A 23,675-nucleotide genomic window follows, 5' to 3' on the forward strand; every position below is an offset into this window, starting at 1 on the left:
TAAAAATGTGTTCCTTTATTTCACCTCCATGCAGAACACACCGTCATTGGCCCCATGTTTATATGGGCAACGTCTAATAGCTTATGAAATGTATCCCTTTTTTAAAATTGAAAATATAAGTGGTCTCAGTTAAAAATCTCAAATGTTTGTGCTAAAAGTACAATTAAAATCTTGTCCAACACTTTAAAGTTGAGCAAAATAGCATTTATAATGATGCCTTTGTACTCCATATTTATTATAATTGTAAATGTACAATTATAGTAAAGCTCTAAATAAGATTTTAAATCTCATCTTGCAAAAATAAAGCATGTTAACAGTTTACTGATAACATCCTTTAAAGGTTTCTGTAGTTTAGTTTTTGACTTTGGATCTCGAGTAAAGTCATCCATTTATGATTTGAGCTGTTTCCATTTGGTTGCTGGACACAGAATTTGTTTTGCACAACACTAACAGTTTATGCAGCCAGCAGCAGCTTTTGGGCAGAAATTGCTTCAACACACAGAGAAAACATCCCTGCTCTGCTGAGCTGAGGACGTTGAGTCTGCATTTTGCTCTTGCTTATCTGCCAGGGATGAATTTCCTTCAGGTTGAGGCAGCAGCCATGTTTATGTGATCTGGAAAGATACAGCTGGGAGATGATTTTTTTGGGGGGGGGTGGAGGCTATGAAATAAGTAAATATTTATAAAGCACTAAACAATGCTGAAACTTCTCCGAAGATGACCGTCTGTTTACATGTGAGTCAAATGATTTAATTTTATGAGTAAGGCTGGAAAATGTCAGCGGAGGCAACCATATAAAGAAAAGCAACTTTCCTCCAAAGTGACCTAACTTTGGTAAAGAAAAAAACAGATGTGTTACTTGAAACGGGAAACCAACCGATTACACAAAGATGCCAAAGGTTTTCCAACAAATGTAAATATTTTATCTGTTGAGATCTGGCAAGCTGACCTCTAACCTCAGTCTGGTTTCAGTCACAGATAAGCCCAGCAGAATTTTCCAACATTCCTCTGCATACTGGTGCCTGGTTTCTCCGTTTTACACAACCAGGACACTCCTCCACCTCTGGCAAAGCAGTGCTTCTGGCCAGCCTCTAGTTTCAAGTTGTTCCCATTACTTAGACTACAATCTATTTTACTGTCTTTCTGGTAGATTGCTGCAATCATTGAAAATGCCAAACTTTAAGATATAAGTTAAAGGTAAAACGTAATGCTTTTGGTGTATACATGCACTTAGTTGATGTAAGGTTAGTGAATAATTGAGAAAATGTTTGTAAAAGTGCAATAAATGGGAATCTAAAAAAACCAAAAACTTTATTGCTTTATTGGGCAATAAATAATTTGCCAGGAAGAAAGATTTAGAACCATTACATTCCACCAGCAGGAGGCAATAAAGAGCGGTTCCCTGCGGCCACCGTTCAGTCTCCTTTTCCCATCTGATGGGAGGTGGTGGGACAGCAGTTCTCAGAAATAGGAGGCAACCTGTTGGACAGCTCGTCCAGTTGCTCTCTCTCCGTCCTTCAGCTGCTGAATCTCCTTCCTCTGACTCTCAGCCTGTCTGCTGGATTATTGCACTTCTCCTGCTGTTCTTCACATTGGAATGACATCCTCCTGAACTGAGGCTGCTGTAATGAGAGGTAAGCGTATGCAGCTGCAGCCCCTGTTTGTGCCCCTCTTGTATCAGCATGTACTAGGATCTCAAACTATGGTCAGTGTAGTTATTACCTCTATGGTCGCCATGTGTTGAGTTGTTAAAACTGATTTAATCCTTTCTTTTCTCTCTCTCTCTCTCTCTCTCTCTCTCTCTCTCTCTCTCTCTCTCTCTCTCCAAAGCCTCTATCCTTGGATCAGTTTGTGCTCTCCTCTTGCTCCTGCGGGAGCCCGGATGCCGGGGAGATGAGGTTACAACCAGCACAGGTGGGTAGGAGGTTAGTGGGTTAGAACCCGCGACATTAGTCTCAGAGGAACTGGGCAAAGAGGCAGAAAAACACACGTGGAGTTTAAAGCGAAGCTCTTTAAGAGGGATCTTTGTGATCCCTCTTGGTTTTGTTAGTTCTTAATCTGAACATGACAGATTAGGCTGGTGTGGGAGTATCAGACATTCCTGGAGCCAAGAAAACAAAGGCATGTCTTGGCAGGTAGAGTCCTGGTGTTTTAACAACTGGATGCAATTGCCTGCGCAAGTTTGACACAATTGTCTTATTGAGCTTTTAAGTAAGATGCAAACCAAAAGGGGGAAAGTTCTGATGTTATAATTATCGTCGCCGAATAATATCTGTTCAAAAATCAACTTAGTGGATAATTCTGAAATTAAAGGAAGCATGATCCTGGTGCTATTTCAAAAATATCATATGCAAAGATTGTAACTGAGAAAATGTTGGTTTTGTGGATAGTTTCATTTTCTTTTAAAAGTTGAAATCAAAAAGCAAAACAAAAGGAAAATATTTTTCATCATCTACTTATTGTCATTTGTTTTGCCCTGACTTCATCTGATGTGATTCAGTCTGTAAGCAGAATCACTGCATTAGGAATTATGGAGTGTTTAAATGACAATTACTGCCAAGCAAGTCAATCGCATGGGAAATTCTAACACCTATTCTCTTAAAATCTTCTAAATAAACAAATAAATCAATAAAATACCTCAGGCCAAATAGCCATAAATCTGAATTTCATGCATCCAAGCAGAATGCAAGCACAATTTCAGCTTTTAGCAAACATTCGTAATTGGGGGGAATTCCAAGTATTTGTTCATCTTAGGCAGACTTTTCCAGTCCGTCTTGCACAGACACATCCCCCTCTCACTCTCTGCGTGCCATCTCGCTCTGAATCGTTTTACCTGTCACGCATTTCTCATCTTCTTCACTTCCTAATCTGATTCCATCATCTGTCATGCGTTGTCTGATGCATTTCTTTCCAGATGAAATCACTGTTTTTGCCATTAAATGGAGCAACTCATCTCAGAAGACTCTGTTTGTGGTTCATTTCAGGTGAAACTGAACCGAGATTCGAACCTTTGTTGACCCGAGAAATCAGATAGTCTTCGCGTGAGTTTACATAGTTGTCAGGTGTGATTCCTGGTTGTGATAAGGCTCAGAGAGAGGGGTGATGGAGGAGGTGTCTCTTTGCATGAACAGTGAACTCTATAAAACCACCTTCACAGAACAGATGTTCAGGTGTTTGGATATTTCATGGTTCACCACCCATCTCTTCCTGTGAGCATATCTACAGATTCATGCAGGGTGATGCAGTGCTTTAGGCAATGATTTATAAAAGTTTCTGTCATCCCACAACAAGCCTGTGTGAACCAGTTAATTTATGCCACAGAACCCGTCCTCTTTGTTTCTCGCCTTTCTTCTGTCCGCAGACAAACAATGGGCTTTTCATGTGGGTTGTGTTATGCGCCGCCTGCTTCACTTGACTTGTAAAAAAGAAAGTTAATGATTATTCCTAAGTGTGTGTTATCTTCCGCTACGATAAATCCTCCATCAATATGCAGCTTGTCTGAATCCACCGACTGGTAACAGTAGGAAGCTGTTAGGTAACGCAGTCTGGGTGCCGGCGCCACTGCAGCTAACTAATCAAGTCATTGTGTTGATATTGTTGGATTAGAAAGAAAACTAAAGGGGGGGAAAAATCAATTTTGTTTCATGTGTGGGAATGTTGTGTACTGTTCCAAGGCGGTTCTGCAAGGATGAGAGTGAGTGGGCAAATGTTTGGCGGCTGCTTAGATGTTGAGTTTGTGCTTCAGATAAACCAAGTAAAAAAAAAAAGAAAGAAAGAAACATTGAAACTTACGGTGGAATGAAGTGTTCATACCCCTTAAACTTTTTTTAATCGAATACAAAAAAGTACATGTATGCCACATGTTTCCCATTTTTATTTGCCAAAAAAAAAACAACTTGAAAAATGATAAATCATTTTCATTCAATTTTATGCATACTCTCTACCCCCAGAGGTTTGTGGGTGTAAAGTAATAAACGTAAGGCTGTCGTCTACCTGCAGACTGAGGGAACATTTTCAGCTATGAACCTCTGCACCTTTCTCACAATAAAACCTTTTTCTCATCGTCTAAATGGTAGAACTTTGGTTTAGAGGTCTATAAATTACAACTGATTTGAATTAATGTACATGAAACACAGTCATGATTAATTTGGAAAGTTTACTGTTTGGCTCAAATAAACCACAGGAGAATAAGTCACATAGTTTTATAACATTGTTTAGCAGACGTGCTGTAGTCAGTTTGTCACAGTTTATCATTTTCTTCTCTGTTTGCCAGACATGATGTGTAAGAAATGGTCTACAAACCCCAAAACCAAATAAATATGCTGTTTTAGATCAAACTAACTTCTGATCGCTGAATCCAGTTTTCATCTTGTATACTATTTTGCTGCCACTCCTTTCATATTGCCTATTCATTAGAAATTAATGAAGTTTTCCCTTGAAATAGTCTTGGCTTTAAAGGAAGGCGTCCATGTTTGCTCAAAGGAGAGTACTGTTGTATTCACTATGTTAAAGAAGCCATCCAACTCCTGTTAAATACCTATTTTGACCGTAGCTTTGGCTAATTTTACGCACAGTTATTGTTCTGTTTTCTTTCACAGTCGAGATTGTCTTACTGGTTTACGAACAAAAATGGAATTTAATTAAACTAGGAACAAAAGGAAAGTCAGAGTGCGATCCTGTTGAGGGTTGAGATAAAATGCTAATCCCTGAAGCTCACAAGACTTCACATCTGTCTCCGAAACATATCTGTTGTGTGTGAAGTTGGAAGAGTTATCGCAGGCTTGACCCGAACAGATGGTGCTGTAGGAAGTAAGTTAGTGTCAAGTAATGAGAACTGCTTTCTGTTCCCCACCCTTTGGCTTTATGTGATGGTTCAAAAACGTTTGTGTGTTTATCATGTTGCCTGATTTTTGTGACGAAAAAAATTGACCATGATGAATCTTTTCAAAAATCATTCCCACCTTTAATGTGGCAAGTATGCTGCAACCTCAGCATTTTGTGTTATTTGGTTTGGAGTATCAGCATTCCACAGCTTGACTTGGCAAGATTAGGCTTCCCACTTTTTTTTTTTTCCAGGCTTGATTTCTCTTTACCACTGCCCTCTTCAGGTGATGCTACAGATTTTCCAGCGATTGGCGTTCATAGACTTGCATTTCCTTTAATTCTGGTGTAACCGCTTTTTGTGTGTTGTTCTTTTAACTTGCTTATCACGTCCACTTCACTAAACATGATAAAAAGTCTAGTTAGTGAAGAAAAGCGATCCCAGAGCATGATGGTACCGCCACCTTCTTTACCATGGATTTAGTTTGTTTTTTTATTTTTTTTATTTTTTTTGATGATGTGGTGTGTTGTTAAGTAGGTTATTTATATAACGTGAGCAAATACAAAATGTAGTTTTCAAAAGATGATCTTGTCTGTTGAGGGAGTATAGCTGTTCTCTACAAACTAGACTTTACCTAAAGCTGCAAATGAGCAAATATCAGGAAAATCCCACTAGAACAGCTGGACTTTATTTACACTTAATTAGATTCTGTAAAGTTGACGGCATGCGCGTAAGAATGAATCCTGGAATGGACTCAAAGGGTGGCCCAACAAAGTATTACTTGTGTAACCAGTTTACTGCAGCTTTTAACATTTTTTGTACACCTTTTCTTAGTTGTTTTTTTTTTGTTGTTCAATAATGCAGCGTCTGAGAATGGAAAGGTTTTTGAAATTATTTATTTTGGTTTATGGCGTTACAAAATCTTGGCCCTTTTGGCAGTGCAAGGGTTCCCTTAGAACCACTGAATGATCCACCTCCTTTTTTATGACCAGATGGCAGAGTTTTTAACTCAGGTTTTCCACCTGTTTTCCACAGTGAACCCATGCTGTTACCTCCCATGTCAGCACTGGAGCATCTGTGTGCGCCATGGCGAGGACAAGTATGAGTGTGACTGCACTCACACCGGATACTACGGAGAAAACTGCACCGTCCGTGAGTCGACTCACCTTCAAAAGTCCTCCTCTCATTTCCTCCTTTGTTATTACACTTCTCAGGAATTCAAGACCCGTGTTTTCTCCAAAAAGAAACTTACGGATCAAGATGGATTCTTGTTATATTGCAACAAAGCTCCCTGGCTTTGTCGCAATCGAAGCCTTCTTGTCTAGACCAAATATTTGGGGAAAATCTGGTGAAACTGCCAGCAGGAGAGCAGCTGGATCAGAAGTTAATCTGTTGATTTCTTCTGCAGAGGCTTCTACTCTGCTGGTCTGAACTGGTCTGCTTCTCATTTCCACGAAACAGTCACCCTGCTGCGGTTTGCAATCAGACGTTATGCAAACTCTGAGACTGACAGATATTTAAAGAGCAATAATTACTTGTAATGGTATTGGGGTGGGGGAACTGAGAGGGAAGAGGAAGGAAAAGGCCAGCAGAGTTAAACACGAGCTGAAGGAGAGGGACTGGGTGTGAACATCTGCATAGCTTTTTTTATGGTCTGACTTTTCGGATAACCTTCCCTTAATGTTTACGGGAATCCTGGCCCATTCTCCCTCAGAGAACTGGTGGAGTCATGTTTGCAGGAGTCATTGGTTGCATATACCATTTTTACAGCGATATTTTCATAGAGTGTTCATCCTTTATGATGTGATTTCTTTTGTGAAGAGCATCACACACACACACACACACACACAGTGGAGAACGGATGCTGTCACACCCCTTACTTTGTATTTGACAAGGGAGGGCTAGGAGCTTCCCTCTTTTTCCTCCAGATGTAGCGGCTGTCATTATGGCCTAGCACGCAATACTCTCTGATGTCAAACAGGAAGACTTTAGTCTGACTTCAAAAAGGAAAAATTATGATTTACACTGCATTTTATACAGTGTATGTAAATATCTCGTTTCAGTATGTTACAAATCTCGGCACATGATCAAGGGTTTGGACCACAGCAGACATGCAGGAAATAAAGTTTTGAGGGGGGTTTTTTATGTGACATTTTGTAAGAGTCTGACTTAAATCATTATTTCATCATTACTGGTAGAGTAGAGACAGACTCTACATTGGTGCTCCTTAATAAGGAGAGTACCTCAGCATCGGACACTCTGTGCCGCCCGATGCAGAATGCTAAAATAAAATATTTTGGTTTATTTGGTTCCCTGGGTTCCAAGTTGGCAGACAAGTTTAATTCTTGTAACAAAGTAATTTCCTTATGAAGCTCAGGATTCCTGTAAGTTACATTTTGGTGCTTAAGAGCCCTTGGGAAAACATGCCCAATGTTGATCTTGTGGTTTAAAGGCGTTTTATATTTTTTTTGACAGGAAAATCCTGGATTCAGGTTTTGTAGCTCAATAATGAAAATGAGCTACCATGTTGTTAAACCCAGTTTATGAACTCAGTGAATACAGAGATGTGGGTGGCCTCAGCTGTTAAGGCTTACAAAGGCCCCTGATGGGCTATGACATAACGATTCAGCTACGTAAAGTACATTTCCTCTCCACATTCCCAGTTGTTCTCATTTCCACTAAAAAAATATTAAAAGTGTGTTTTCTTCCTCTTTTTTCCCCCCCTTTTTGCTCCCTCACCATAGCTGAACTTTGGACCCGGGTGCGTCGGTTCCTCAGGCCCAGTCCAGATGTGGTGCACTACATTCTTACCCATTTCCAGTGGCTGTGGGACATCATCAACAACACATTCTTACGGAACGTCCTCATGCGGCTGGTTCTGACGGGTCAGATGATCGTTGAGACAAATTCACTGGGGTCACGTAGCACAGTGTTTATTTATGCTACCTCTCTTCCTTTTATCAACAGTGAGGTCCAGCCTGATCCCCAGTCCTCCCACTTTCAATTCAAAATATAACTACCTCAGCTGGGAGTCCTACTCCAACCTCAGCTACTACACCAGGATCCTGCCCCCTATTCCTGAGGACTGCCCCACGCCCCTAGGGGTCAAAGGTGAGGTCTGAGGCACTGAGGACTGTCAGTAGGAGTCTTATTTTTAATTTTACATGCAGTTGTTACACGTGTTCTCTGAGTTTGAGCTGATCAGACCATCAAGCAACTTCTAATTAGTAATTGTGGGATATGACATGTTGGGACATTTCTCACCTTTCTTTCATCAAGAGGTGAAGAAAAGAGGACCAGGCATTCGAGTACAGCAGATTTGTGATCAGGAAATTGCCATATTAAAGTTTTTGTTGGTCTAAACTTGTACATATCAAGAGCGATATTTGGAAAGTTTAAAACAATTGGTTTTAAACTTGACATCAAGGGGTTGTAACAATTCAGCTGGAAAACAGATACATGTGTGAAGGAAAAGGCCAGGTTGTGTAGATGTGCACACTATTGAACTAATACTTTGCTCATCATTCAGTTCATTTTCAGCATTCAGTCATCATGTGTTCTTATTATTTTAAATTTGACTAGTTGGAAATAAAATTCAGCTGTGCTTGTTGAATTTAAAAAATATATATATATTTTACCCTGTTTGCATCCTTTGGCTGAAACCATATCTTGCAGAGATTTAACAAAGGATCTGAACAATTGTTTTCAGCAAAGTTGGACATCAAGATTTAGAGAACAAGTGGGACAACAGTGACGTAACAAAAACTGGATACTTTTTCGAGATTTTATCGAAAAGGAAAGCAGGAGACTTGTCAGGGATGCCAACATCAACAAGGAAGGAGCTGCAGGATTTTATATAAAGGACTATTTGTGTTGGACATGTGATTAAAAAGGTCCATATTTTCTATAGACTAATATGGGTTATGAGAAAGAAACATATTCCTCCCAAAAATAAAAATATCCAGGCCTGGCTAAAATCTCCCAAAGCCTTGTGAGAAAATGTGTTGTGGTTTAATGAATCCAACCTCGAAGTTATGGGACATAATTCCAAAAACTACAGTGAACATCACCTTAAAAATACCATATCCAAGATGTAACTGGGGTTACTTCTCTTCAGGTGAAACCAAGAGATTTTTTTAAGGTGGATGAAGTTATGAATAGCTCCAGATATCAGTCAGTTTTGACCCAAAACCTAAGGGAGGCAGATTTCACAAGTTTGCGTTCGGATGTGTGCCTGTAAATCCAAGCATACATCCAAATCTAGAAAAAAAACATGGCTTCACAAGAGAAAAATTAAGGTTAAAATTAAAGGCATAGAAGTCTCTGAATGAATGAGATTGTGAACGTCTTCACAATCTCACTTATTTGGAGAACTTTTGCAAGGTAGAGTGTAACAAGGCGGCCTTTTGCGGTTGGATTTTACAGTGAGGATGAAGCTTTGAGGCAGAGTCAGGTGGAAACAGCAGCGGTTTATTCTTCACACAAAATCAACACTTCACAGGTGAAACTGCCGTCTTAAATAGTCCCAGCTGTGACGGACCAAACCACTTTTGATTCACAGCAGAATCTCAATTCATCAATCTCCACCTATTTAATTAAAATACCTTTTACTAAATACAAACATTTCCATTTACCTTTTATAAATATTTTGTGTTTTATCATTACACCATAATGAAACACCACAAAACCCATAAACAATCCACCCCCACACTTTTCAATGGCCTCTCCCGGAAACTATATATGGTGTCTGGACCGTCCAAACACCCTGGAGAGGACACAGGAAAGACAGGTGAGTCACTCTACACTAGCACTCCACACCCAACAGATTATGCACAAACATTTGCTCAGTTTTACCCACCAGTAGCTCATTGCTCTGAGTAACAATTATCCTCCCTTCACAGGCAACCACCTCACTCGTCAATGAGGAGCAGCTGTGCAGAGCCCAGAACAAAAGGCTACATGCAAATCTCTAAAAATGCTCAATAAATACAATTAAAACTTCTTGTGTGCAAATTGTTATTGATGTGCAAATCTATGCTTAAAGTGCAGTGCTAAATAAAGTACTTTTAAAAGTGCTATACAGTGATTTAAGTAAAAATTGTCCCAGTAATGAAGATCTCTTCATTACACAGAGTGAGCAAATACTGTCAAATCTAGATAGAAAAGCAGATGAGACTCCTAAAGGTAATTCAACAAAGAAGTTGTTTAAGGGTGTTTACATGTGTGCAAGCAGATTATTGCAACTTTTTAGTTCTTGTTCATAATGGAAGACTAGTTGTTTTTTCTTTCCATTGTGTCACATTACATTTTGAAATGAGTTATCTCATTTTTAACAACTCATTGCCATTTTACCTGTGGTGTCAACACTTTGGAGGACGATTTCATGTACCAGTCTATGAATGTATTGTTGTGTGTGACTGTCTTTTTTTTTTTTTCCTCATTTCATTCAGGCAAAAATGGCCTCCCTGACCCTGAGGTTTTGGTTGAGAAGCTGCTGAAAAGAAGGACATTCAGGCCTGACCCTCAGGGCTCCAATATCATGTTTGCTTTCTTCGCTCAGCATTTCACCCACCAGTTCTTCAAGACCTACAACCGCATGGGTCTGGGCTTCACCAAGGCTCTGTCACACGGGGTCAGTCTGCGAAAAATAAACCTTTTAGAAAAGATGAAAATAAAGAACCATGAAAGTATTTTAATCAGATCTTGCTCAACTGTTGTGAACTAGCACACTATGAACCTCTAATAAATGGAGGTGTTAAATTTCCCTCCATTGAATGCGTGTTTTATCTTGTTACTCGTGCAGGTGGATGCGGGCCACGTTTATGGAGACAACCTGGAACGTCAGCACAACCTCCGGCTTTTCAAAGATGGAAAACTGAAATATCAGGTGAGACATGCAGAGTCGGCTTTAACATATGGAACAAGATCAGAACGCAAAATAATAATTTCAGTTCTCCAGTTGCTTTTTCATCAAACCCACAAGATAATGTTGTGTCTTCAGGGCAGTGTTTTCATTTTCTATTTGTCAAAACAATTTTTCCTGATTCTTAGCCAAGAACAACTGAAGAAAAATATGCTGAACAATGGTCATGTTGCCAGAAACAGGGAAGCTAATTACCAAACATGTTAATTACCAAACATAATTAAATCCTGTCTTTCTCCATCAGTTGATCGATGGAGAAATGTTCCCTCCCTCTGTAGTTGATGCTCCCATCAGGATGAGCTACCCTCCCGGGGTCCCGGCGGAGAGACAGATGGCCATTGGTCAGGAGGTGTTCGGGCTCCTTCCCGGTTTGGGTTTGTACGCCACACTGTGGCTCAGGGAGCACAACAGAGTCTGTGACGTCCTGAAAGCAGAGCATCCTACCTGGGACGATGAGCAGCTTTTCCAGACGGCCCGCCTTATCATCATCGGTGAGCTCGACACTGTGGAAAACATGTTTATTCTAGATTCTACATGAATTATTCACATATAGAATTTGCCCTTTATTCCTTGAATGACATGGATGTGAACTCTTTTGGTAATTATTTATTGTTGGTGTGATTAGCTCAGAATGGTGAGTAAGAAACACAGACTGTGGATTTTGTTTGTAGGATTCCATCATGTGCACACCACTCTAAAACGATAGCAGGGTCACCGCTTAGCGGTAAAACATTCATTTTCAGACTCTGTTGCTGGGAACAGATGTGCCCACCTTTCATTCACAGCCTTTAAATGCATCACTTACTGCCTACAGGCAGCTTTCTGTGGATTTAGCAGAAATTGAAACACCTTTACTGCTCCTGGGTGAAGCAGCGAACAGGATGTACTTGTTCAGCAGTTTTTTTTTTTTTCTCCAACCCTGGCGGTGAAGGCTCATCGCCCTGCATGTTTTATGCCTTTTCCTGCTCCAGCACACCTGATTTCAATTAAAGTCTGATTAACATGCTTTTCCAGAACTGCAATCATCTGAATTGGGCATGTTAAAGCAGAAAATATTTAAAACATGCAGGGCAGGGTGCTCTGGGGAAACACTACTTTAGAGTATTGTATATTTATTTATTTATTTTTTTCATTTTATGTGCTTTTGTTGTCCGTTCTCACAGTGAATGTACAAATTAAATAGAAGATTTCACATAAAGCTACTACATTAAATACAGAGTGCAGAATCTGTGATGAACATTGCCGTCTGTCTAATTTCCAGGCGAGACCATACGGATCGTGATAGAGGAGTACGTGCAGCACCTGAGCGGCTACCTGCTGCAGCTCAAGTTCGATCCCACCATGCTCTTCCACTCCCACTTCCAGTACGCGAACCGGATCGCGCTGGAATTCAGCCAGCTCTACCACTGGCACCCGCTGATGCCCGACACCTTCCACATCAACGGAGACGAGTTGACGTACGCGCAGTTCCTCTTCAACACTTCTGTCCTGACGCACTACGGCGTGGAGAAACTGGTTGATGCCTTCTCTCGGCAAGCTGCCGGCCAGGTAACGACAATCTGAAGGAAACATCTGGAAGCTCTGATTAAGGCTTTACGTTTGACTGAACAGATTTAAACAGTTTCTCTTGACCACATCGCATATGAATTTTTCTTTTCTTGTTTGCATTATGTTTCTAAGCTCCTTTTTTTCTGCAAACTATAAAACATTCTTTGGTTGTTTGTAGTGGTTATAGACGACGTGTAGCATTTGAGTTTATCTGCTTTTTTGTGACGGCATTTCTCGCAAGCAACTGAGGTGCTGTTGGACATTCATTCATTGTTTCCTGTTTTGCTGCATTATTACTAACAATATGTTGACATGATGTGTAAAAAAAAAAAAAAAAGAAAAGGTTGAGAAAGTTGTTATACTTTGTTGGACATTTCCCAAAGTAAGCCTCTTAAAAGACTCAAGGGGATGCCAGATCTCATACGCGTGGATCCTGGAATGTTTTCCTCTGTTCAAGAACAACAAAGTTAGAACGGTTCTTGTACGATACGCGTCTCTGCATCTGACTGAATAATTTATTAGGCACCGATAATAACAAGTTGGAGCAGACTTCAGGACTGCCTTAAACCTTTGTTCAACAAAGTGTCTAAAAAAAATCCTTTTGAGATTTTGGAGTGGCTACAGATTTGTCAACTGCGCAAACATCTACCATTCCATCACACCTTAAAAATGCTCTGTTGGGTTGAGATCTGGTAACTGTGGAAACTCATCGTGATGTTAAAGAAACCAGTTGGAGGTCGTTTTAGCTTGTGGGATGATGAATTATCCAACTGGAAGCAGCTATCAGCAGATAGATACAGCGTTACATGTAGGCTATAAACAATGTTGGCACTCCGGCGTCCCAAGAAAATATCCCACGGTTTATTTCACCATCCCTCCAGCCTTATCAGTTAATATAAGACAGGTTGGATAAATGCTCTTCTTTTGTTTACGCCAAATTCAGACGCCATCAATAAAATGCTACGGTATCCAAATATGATTTGAATGGTAAAGGTACTTTTACCGTTATGCATTTAAAAGTATTAATGTAAACCAAATACTAAAATTAAATAATAAACAATAGAACTGGGGAAAACCAAAATTTAACTGAGAAATATTTCAGATTTTGTTCTTAGTTTTATTTATTTATTTTTTTAAGGAAAAATAATGCGCAATAAATGTCTTGCAAGAAATAACTAAGCTATTAATTTACAATTGTACACGTTTCTAATATAAAATTTGCAGATTGGTGGAGGCCACAACATGAACGCAATCGTCTCCAAAGTCGCCGTGGGAACGATAAAGGAGTCTCGCGAGCTCCGGATCCAGCCTTTCAACGAGTACAGGAAGCGTTTTAACCTCGAGCCATACACATCATTCAGAGACTTCACCGGTAAGACAGACGGCTGTTGTGAAACCCATGCAACTCCAAGTACAGACTACCTGGAACTAGACTTGCAGCTTTCTGCAAATCTGTGAAAACACGCGCAACCGTTGTTGAGTAAAAGGCTGTTGACCTACAAAAGGCAGCAATAAGAGAGATGAACCGTTGGGATTTTATGTTGCGATTTGCCATAAAAATCATTTGGAGACATTTTGTCTTCATTCCAAATAGTTCCAGAAACAAGGAAGATTTGTGGCTGAAAAAAAACTCTGGCCACCATAGTCAGGGTCCAAAATATTTGAGGGTGCATAATACGACAGTGCTCTCTTTGAGAGGCCAGAAAAGGCCAGACTTAGAGCAGCAGCGCTCATGATTTCATGTCTGAAAGAGTGTTTGGTGCTGCAATGCTCCGAGCACCAATGCCACACATGCAGCTTTTAAACTTTGTTTATGGGGAAAGGCCAGGAATAGCACATAAAACAAGTGCAGTGGAGCATTTGCCTTGCTGCTAAATGCCCCCGTAATACTATAGCCTGGCAACAAATCAAACCAGGTTTGAGTTTCTTTCATGCATCATATTTTGGGAAGGATTGAAGAAAATCAGTCTTCATTTAATGTTGTTGGCCGGATTTGGGATTTGATCGGTGCAAAGGAGTTTTTCTATGATTGTGTTGCTCTCACAGCTTTTTATTGTACTCCTCAAACACATTCAGTCAAATTACAACTTTAAGTCGTGATGCTAACTTGTAAAGTAGAAAGAAAATTATGCATTATTTTTAAAATCTTATGCAAATAAAGGAAAGCTGACTGTCTTTTTTATGTATGCATCAGTTTTCCGTCAGAATCCAAAATCTTTCCTCTTTCTGCTTTTCATAATTGCTCAAGTTCAGTCAAACTGAATGAAGAGTAACTCTGTTTTTTTCTCGATAGTGTTTCAATTGGATTTGGGCCTGGACTTTGACTAGGGCAGTCTAGCACATGATTGTCCAGGGCATCTTCTTCTGTACCCTTCTGAAGCGTTATATATTATGCTGATCTGCCACCTTAACATTCACATATCTGTCAGATTGATATATTTACTCATCTTCCTTCTACTGTACTATCAGTGTAAATTTTTTGTGTTACTTCTGGTTATTTTGCAGATAACGAAGAGATAGCCAGCACCCTAGAGGAGCTCTACGGGGACATCGACACTCTTGAATTTTACCCCGGGTTACTGCTGGAGAGGACTCGACCAGGGGCGATATTTGGAGAAAGCATGGTGGAAATGGGTGCCCCCTTTTCCCTCAAAGGCCTCCTGGGTAACCCCATATGTTCCCCAGGATACTGGAAGCCCAGCACATTCGGAGGCAAAGTCGGCTTCGACATTGTGAACTCGGCCACTCTGAAGAAGCTGGTGTGCCTGAACTCCCGGACGTGTCCCTACGTGGCGTTCAATGTTCCAGCAGAGGAGAAACCAGCCAGGAAAGAACGAAGCTCTGAGCTATGACCAAGTGCAGATCCCCGGGGGGGTTGTGTTTTTTTTTTTTGTTTTTTTTTTACACCAGGTGGCTGCACAAAGCAAGCAAAGATATTTGTTTGGAGAAAACCTGTTTTTGCAGCTCTGCAGATCGTTACGGAGCCAAAGCACTCTGTGTGAAATCCAACTCTCCTGTTACTAAACTCGCTTGCAGTGTGTCCCACACTTGAACGATCACATCAATGAGGAGCTGAACATGTGTTTTTTATTAAACGCTTTCTGCCTACAGACTGAAAAGTTGCTGAAGTTTGGACCGTCCGGTAAAATAGATGTGTATTTGTTGGTAAATAGCTTATTTTGGAATAAAACTATAGCCACATGATGTGCTGTTTTCAATTAATAAAGATCGGAAGGTGACATCTATTGTTCTGTCCACTTCCATTTACTGAAAGCACTGAATCAGTATTTATTCTGGCCTGCAGTCGTGATGGGAACGGAAACCTCACACAATAATGGCGCACTGTGGGTGTTAGTTTAATGATTAGTCATATTAAACACCAGCATCACATTAAAGAATGGAAAACTTAACATTTTAGGAAGCCATTTGGGATAAATAAAGGTCTTTAGAGACACATAGATCGACTAAAATCTTAAGACAACACATGCTCATTTTTACAGGATGTTTCTCTAACATGGCTGAAACTGTTTTGTTTTGTCTTGGTGAGAGGCTGAGTCAACACAAATCTTGTTGCTGGCACCCTGCGCCTTTTGTAAGAACATATAAAGGAAATTACGATCTGTTTGTATAACTTGGCAAATTCGCTGCCGACTGCAGTGGTTGTAATTAACGTTGCAAGTAGCTCATATTTTTATTCCTACGCAGACGAGTGAAGCCTGGAACTTGATTTAAGCATTTCCAGGTCTGGAGAAGTGTAGATAAAGAAAAGTATATAAATGGAGAGTGGGAGAAAAAATATTTGTGTTCAAGACCATCACATTGTCAAAAATGTGTCTTTCAATGCATCCTCCCATCCATCTTCCTTCTTTCCTGTCTTGTCTCCTTACTTCCTTTCTTTATCGTCTGCTTACCTTCTTCATTCCTCTTTTATTATTCTTCCTTTCCTTCCTTTGTTCTGGCCAGTTTCCTTTTTCTTTCTGCCTTTCCTCACCCTCTTCCTTTATTCATTTATTCCTTTCTTCTGTCCATCTGTTTTTAGTTCTCATTTCTATTTTCCCTTGTACTTTTCTTTTATAGCCGGGACACTTTAGAAATATGTGTCCTAAATTCATTCTATCCTTTGTATTTTTACTTTTAGCATTAGACCAGTAAGAGGTCTGAAAATATCCACGTAGAAGAGTTTATGGACACACTGCCCTCTGGGGGTGAAAGCTCTAACTACATGTAAAGGCTTGCAGCAAATTCTCATCCCACAACGTCACCCGTGTTGCCTTCAAGTGCTTCCAGTAAAGTCTAAATGACACGCAATTAAACAGTTTTTGTAGTTTTGCTTTACTATAGTGGGGGCATCTAGTAGAGCTTATCTCATATGTTCGGTGGAAAGTTATAGAAAATGTGTTCAGGAGTAAACTTTTGTGGACATTTGAGAGTAAAGTGAACTTTGAATAAAACGTGTCAACAAGCAAAAGCAAAAAAAAGCTGTTTCAATTGTCCCATGTGACCTGATAGAAGTTATGTCTATAAATCTAATTCTTTCTTGAAGAAACGCCTGACATTGGCAGCATTGTCTTTCACAATTAATGACCTTTGGAACTAGACGGTAACTGTGAACACATTGTTAGTTCAACCAAAACAAAGATAGACATAAAAATTGTAGACATCCCCTCCATCCCCCCAATCCAACCCAAAGCAGAATGCAACATTTTGAAAACCAAATGAAAGTGGGAAATTTTGAGTGTTATAGTCTGTTAGCTGAGTTCTGATAAATATTAAATCTACTTCCTTTGACATAAATCTGTTTGCTAAAAAGTTTAATATGACTCTTCATAAATTGACATGAAATGTGTATTTCTGGAAGTAATAAATGTTGACTGATGTTGCTTTGTTGCAGCCCTAGTCCTAATGTGGGGAAAACTAAACAGCTTTCTGACTGGCAATGAAATATTCTCCCTCTGAGCTTTTAATCACACAAACTTGAAGTCTGTCTCTTTTGAGACTCCATAATTTCTTTGTGTATTTGCATCCTTTATTTGTTTGTAAAAGGAATGAGTATATTTTTTTTTTCTCATGATGTTGCAAAGAAACAATCCATTACAGCTAGGACCAGACACACTGCCTACGCAAAGTGTGTGTGTTTCTTTACACACATGTCAGGGAGTGAACGAGTTATGATTTCACATTGAAAGCTTTTGAAATAAATAATACTGAACTGTAGAAGACATAACGGACAAAACATATCCCACAACGAGGAAATAGCAAAGTTTGTGAAAACTAATACTCGTCCAGTCTCAAACTATTGACCATGATTACACAATTACAGCAAACGTCTGTCTCTGTTGTGTGTTTGAACTCAATATTCCCATTCACCAAGTCTCCCTGAATGCATCATCTGAAGGGGGCGTGGCCTGTGCGAGCTAAACTAAACAGATTATAGCGTGAACAGACTAAGCGACGCTATTTTAAAGCGGTTTCTGGTTATATTTTAGGTAAGTTGTTATAAATAAGCAGTTTCGCCAGTTTTGTAAATATGTAGAATTTCAGTTACACGAAAGAAATTCAGCTGGTTGTTTCGTTTGAGTCGAACATATGAAAGCTAGCTAGTTTCTTGGAAGTGCTAATAAAGCTAAGTTCACTTTTCTCCGAGGAACAGTGTGTTCGGCCTGTTTCCATCTTAGAATAGTTGAAATAAAACAATTTAATATATATTCTTTATAGAGGATTATACTATTGCATTAAAAAGAAGTTGACTGGGTTACTGGGTTTGCTATTATGTCGGCATCGGCAGGTTTGTTTAAGGCCTCCAACCTAATGTTTACACGTATCGCACATACTCCACAGAAATCTGGAGATGTACTATCACTATGGTAAATAAAACAAAGTATTTATTGCTCTTGGTTTGGCTAAATGTAGTAAGCGGAGGGTAAATATAGGTGAGAGGGATTTGTCAACAATGACTTCCTTCCTGTCTCTCCATCTGTTTCCCCGACTGGATTTTACTCGGATCAGATCAGAGCAACAGACCTTTCAGCTTAAGTTAAAAGAGCTGACGCGCTGCTGATGTCCTATTTTCTAAATAGGCACCGTCTATTGTCGTCTGAGCGCTTGTATGTCTGTTACTCTGGATTGCAGTAGAGCATATTTTATGAAAAGTGTTGTCAATTAGCACAGGAATTAATCCACCGGGGCCTGATCTTGTTTCATATGTGGTGTGTTTTCAGAGCTGAGCCGCTGCCATGACTACTCTGGATGACAAGTTGCTAGGTGAGAAGCTGCAGTACTACTACAGCAGCAGTGAGGATGAAGGCAGTGACAACGACGATGAAGATGGGGAGAGGAAGACCATCCGGGATGCGGGCGCCACCGAGCCCGACATAGAGTACAGTGCAGACGGAAGTGCTGTCAACACAGGTAACAGAATGATGGGATTTCTGTCTTATTCGTCGTGCTGCTTTGTCAGTAGACGTTAACATGTGTGAGAGTCTCATTTGGATAAGTGTTGCAAAAGTATTCGTACGTACAGCTGAACTTTTTCACCTTTACTCAACCCACTTCAAAGTATCGCTTTTAATCTAAACAAGGAATAAAAAGGCTTTTGAAAGCAATCAGTCTGCTACACTTTTAAGATTTGTATTTGTAAAAAATGATTTTAAAATCCCAATAAAATGCATTGTAGTGTGTGGTTGTACTGCGACAAAATGTGAAAACAACTCAAGAGGTACGGATACTTTTGTAAGCTTTGTACCTTTGAGGATTAAAAATACATGACAACGTGGATTTATTGATTTTATTTATTTATTTCTAGTGTTCTGTTTCAGGGCCAAAGGGAGTCATCAACGACTGGAGGAAGTACAAGCAGCTGGAGGTGGAACAGAAACAGGAGCAGAAGAAAGAGATGGAGAGACTGATAAAGAAGCTGTCGATGACGTGCCGCTCCGATCTGGACCTAAAAAAAGACAAAGAGGAGGAGAAGAAGCTGCAGGACAAAATTAAAAGCAAAGTAAGCAGGAAAGAGCTGGATTCAGTTTATTTCACAAATCATTGAAGTAAATGAGTCTCCTAAATGTGGCTGGAATAGTTAAAGTGCAAGGAAATCATTAAGGAAAGCTAGCCTGTTTAATAAAGTTTGGATTTGGTCGTATTTTCTTCTCCTGACGGCTCAACACAATTAACTAAGCCAAACACACCGCTACGGATCGTTTATTTACTTTTATTCAATGATAAATGAACCATCCTCTTCTCGGCTTTGTCTCGCTCCACAGATGACCATGCAGGAGTACAACATGCTCCAGGAGGACGAGGACGACGAAGACTTCCTCCGGCAGTACCGCATGCAGCGCATCGAAGAGATGCGCCGCCAGCTCTGCCGCGGAAAGCGCTTCGAGCGGGTGCAGGAGCTCGGCGGCGGCGAGGAGTTCCTGGAGGCGCTGGACAAGGAGGACAAGAGCACGTTGATCATGATCCACATCTACGAGCCGGAGATCCCGGGCTGCGACGCCATGAGCGGCAGCCTGCTGTGCCTGGCGCACGAGTACCCTCTGGTGAAGTTCTGCTGCGTGCGCAGCTCGGCCATCAGCATCAGCGCGCTGTTCAGGGAGAGCGCTCTGCCCGCGCTGCTCGTCTACAAAGGAGGGGACCTGATCGGTAACTTCGTGCGGCTCACCGATCAGCTCGGGGAGGACTTCTTCGCCGTGGACCTGGAGGCGCTCCTGCAGGAGTACGGCCTGCTGCCGGAGAAGCCCGCCATGGTCCCAAAGACACTGCGCAATGGAGCCATCATTCAGAGCAACGCAAGCGACGAGGACTCGGACCTTGACATAGACTAAACCTCCAAATATCTGATACTCTGCTTGGTAAAGCCGCACACCCAGTCTGCATGGACCATGTATATTTATTTATGTGAAGCCCTTGTTAGAGATTCTGCCCTGACCTCACAGCACCAAAGCTAAAAATAAAAGAAGCAGGAGAAATCATTCACTTCATGTCATTCCATTCTGAATATTTGGATGAGGGTAAATGTCACTTATGATCATTGGTCAAAACACAACAGGAGTTCTGCTGTTGCTGTACATACGGTTCACTTCTTTCCTCAAGCTCTGTCGACTGTTTTTGTTTCGTGTTCAACACATTCCATTGCGTTCCTCGTGTCTTATCATCCATGTTTCACTCTTGTGAATATCAAACCTTCACCTCCAGACTGACCTTTTTAGTTTTGTAACTTTTATATGTGCTGTACCCTCAAATAAACTGCAGCGTGTTTCAAATCACTTCTTTATTTTTTTTTTCCATTTATTCATTTTTTTAAAACAAGTGGCTAAGACCACAAAACTGTTGAAGGAAAATGCAAGTTGAAAGTTGCATTAATTAGTAAACTGATGTGTGGTTTCAGCCTGAAACAGAAACCCAGCTGTGCTTGCAGCTCTATAGAAACCATCCTACTAGAAAATGTGAGCATTAGAAAAGAAAAGTAGCATTGTTGCCGTTTCCTGTTATAAGTAATGCTCTGCTTATGGCTGGACTGTGGAAATCCAAAATGGCCCTCGTCTGGCTAAAAAGTCAAGCAAAAAATAAGTGGCTTGGGACGCCGTAAAATACGGCAAATGTCCCGTTAAAAACGCCTCTATGCTGTCTGGTCTCTGGATTCCATGGATCCTCTGTGTTTCAGCTCTATCAGCTAATTATTTTCTTGCTTCTTTAAGGTTACCCATATTTCAGTAGAGATAACTGTAGCACATGCAGGCACAAACAAACAATTCCTGGAGCAAGCAGTGGTGTAGCAAATATGAGCGCCTCTGAATCTGAATCTGATTAACATTTTCATTGCTCTGGCAATTTTGGCTTAAAATAAATGTGTGCCTACAGAGTGGTGTTTTGATTGAAAATGTTTTTACCTATTTGTTGTTTTATTCATACACTACCAAATATAATCATGTTAGATTAAAAAAAAAAAAAATCTAACAAAACATTTTCCCAGGCTGAAATAATCATAAAGCAACACACAAATTAGACAACGTAGCTTTAGTGTTTTTTTTTTTTTTAATACAGTTAACCAAAAATATTTTCAAATACAATTTAGAGTTTAGGGCTGCACAGTGGCACAGTTGGTAGTGCCTCCGTGCTTCTTGCAGCAAGAAGGTCCTGGGTTCGATTCCCGGCCCGGGGTCTTTCTGCACGGAGTTTGTATGTTCTCCCTGTGCATGTGTGGGTTCTCTCCGGGTTCTCCGGCTTCCTCCCACAGTCCAAAAACATGACTGTCAGGTCAATTGGTCTCTCTAAATTCTCCCTAAGTCTGAGTGTGTGTGTGTGTGTGTATGATTGTTTGTTCTGTATGTCTCTGTGTTGCCCTGCGACAGACTGGCGACCTGTCCAGGGTGAACCCCGCCTCTCACCCGAAACGTTAGCTGGAGATAGGCACCAGCACCTCCCGACCCCATTAGGGACAAGGGTGTACCAAAAATGGATGGCTGTATAGTTTAAGCACTGGGGTTATCTTGAAGCTTTTATGGCCATAGTTCTAAGGGTGGAATTACATTAAATCAACTTTTTTGAGCTTTACTCTCACCAACCACCTCAGAGCTGCAGTCTCCATGCCAAGCTTCTGCCTCACAGAGCACCCCTCCTCTGCAACGCACACAACTCAGCTCCTTAAGACTAGCGGCAGTAGCAATTAGCAAACACTGTGCATCTGCTGACTTCATCATGTGAACTAGTTGTCGGGGCAACGCTCCTAAGAGCGATGTGAAAGGCATAATGGAGGAGTGGGAGCTTCTTAAAGAGACAGAGGCCCAATTTCAAGGCCTTAAATTGCGAAGTCAGATTTCTTTTAAGTTATGCTTGGTATATGCAGCATTATTAAAACAACTGAAGGTAACAGCTTCTTGATTGTGCTGTAAAATAGCACAGTGTGCCTGAAAAATACATAACACTGTCCATTTAATTAATAGCTAAAGTACTTTGCTAAACTTTTTTTATATTACAACTGCGATTTTCAATGTTTGTTGGACTTTTTATGCATAAGTCGATTTATCACATGACATCGTAATTGCGCAAGGCACTGTTACGCCCTTTTCAAATAGCATAATTAGGCCTGCAGCTATGATACGTCTGAATAAGCTTCGCAGTCGACAAAAAGCTATCAGACGGTGATGCATCCTGAAGGTCGACTCATCCGTACTTTGAATAATCGCTCTGATCGGGGTGGATCTGGGGAGCGATTATCCCCAGAGGCAGCAACAAAACTCAACCGCTTGATTAAATCACGGTATGGTTTCCAGATTAATCCCACAATGCCAGGAGATGCTGAGTTGACATTAAAAGTAAAAAAATAAATAAATAAATATGAGTGGGGAGGGGGGAAAAAAACAGGCCAATTGATGACTACAAGCAGCTGTACAGCACCGTGAGGCAGGGCAGCACCAGCAGCAGGGGGGCCGCTTCCTCGTAGAAAGGAGCGGCCGAGCTGTTCACGTCGTGTCCGCAGAAGGCGTGCTCCAGCAGCAAATGGGTCTCTGCGCTGATGCCTGGTGCAGGGGAGGAGGAGGAGGAGGAAGAAGAGGGAGAAGCACACTGTCATTATCCAGGAACCGGATCTAAGTGGGGATAAGATAACGCCATGCTCATTTTGTGCGTTGAGTTGATTCCAATCACGTTTCATTATCTCTCTGCCGCCTGCATGGAAGTGAAATCAATGCCAGTGAAGGCTGCGGCCGACACGCTCGGAGCAGTGAGCAGAGCTGCTACACAGCTCTCTGAATTCACGGTAATATTTCGGTAGACCTTGGAGACATGCGCACCGTGTTGAGACCATTCCTCCCACAGGTGCTGGACGTCCTCGCTGTGATGCCCGTGGTGGTCGTAGTGATCCGGATCTGCATGAGAAACACAGCAAGCTGCAGTTAAAAATAAATACATGAAGGAATAAAGAGTGGAAGCAGTCGGGGTAACTCTGGAGGAGTTGCAGAGATCCAGAGTAAAAACGATCCATAGGAAAAAAAAAAAAAAAAAGAAAATTAAGACTGCAGCGGAATAAACATACAAACAGAGATCAAAGCATGTTTATATGTCAGAATGACCTAGTCAAAGTCTAGACTTAAAACTAGCTCAGAAAAAGTGAAATACCTCAAAAACTAGTTGAATACAAAAGCACACCACACCTTTTGAATTTTTATTGGTAGAAAATGTAAAAAACAACAAAAAACAACAACCATGCATTGTTTTTCTACTGTTTCACAATTACGCACTACTTTGTGTTTATCTGTTACGTAAAAGACATTGGTGTAGGAACAAATTGTTGAAGGGGTCTGAATACTTTAAGTTATGTACATGTTGTGATCGTGAATGAGTAGAGGAAGAAAAGGAATGAGAGAATCAAACTAATATAGAAAA

The 23,675-nt window shown here is 40.7% G+C and overlaps 1 protein-coding gene across 1 annotated transcript; it reads left to right on the forward strand.

Moving 5' to 3' along the window:
* The first annotated feature begins 1,427 nt into the window (after window positions 1-1,427).
* LOC102224819 (prostaglandin G/H synthase 1-like) lies at window positions 1,428-20,557 on the forward strand. Its single transcript, XM_005798714.3, has 14 exons — window positions 1,428-1,634; window positions 1,831-1,914; window positions 5,858-5,974; window positions 7,567-7,707; window positions 7,790-7,933; window positions 10,273-10,454; window positions 10,626-10,709; window positions 10,990-11,236; window positions 12,007-12,293; window positions 13,518-13,665; window positions 14,799-15,138; window positions 18,517-18,701; window positions 19,109-19,290; window positions 19,553-20,557. Exons 1-14 carry the CDS (start codon window positions 1,628-1,630, stop codon window positions 20,114-20,116), a joined length of 2,712 nt encoding a protein of 903 aa, XP_005798771.2. The 5' UTR covers window positions 1,428-1,627; the 3' UTR covers window positions 20,117-20,557.
* Window positions 20,558-23,675: the final 3,118 nt, after the last annotated feature.

This window comes from Xiphophorus maculatus, chromosome 8 (genome assembly GCF_002775205.1).
Source record: "Xiphophorus maculatus strain JP 163 A chromosome 8, X_maculatus-5.0-male, whole genome shotgun sequence".
Taxonomy (NCBI): domain Eukaryota; kingdom Metazoa; phylum Chordata; class Actinopteri; order Cyprinodontiformes; family Poeciliidae; genus Xiphophorus; species Xiphophorus maculatus.

What these genes read in the sequence shown, in the direction of transcription:
- LOC102224819 (XM_005798714.3), top strand. An exon ending in CGGAGAAAACTGCACCGTCC is followed by an intron (nt 5,975 to 7,566) that starts GTGAGTCGACTC and finishes CCCTCACCATAG; the next exon opens with CTGAACTTTGGACCCGGGTG. An exon ending in CACGCCCCTAGGGGTCAAAG is followed by an intron (nt 7,934 to 10,272) that starts GTGAGGTCTGAG and finishes CATTTCATTCAG; the next exon opens with GCAAAAATGGCCTCCCTGAC.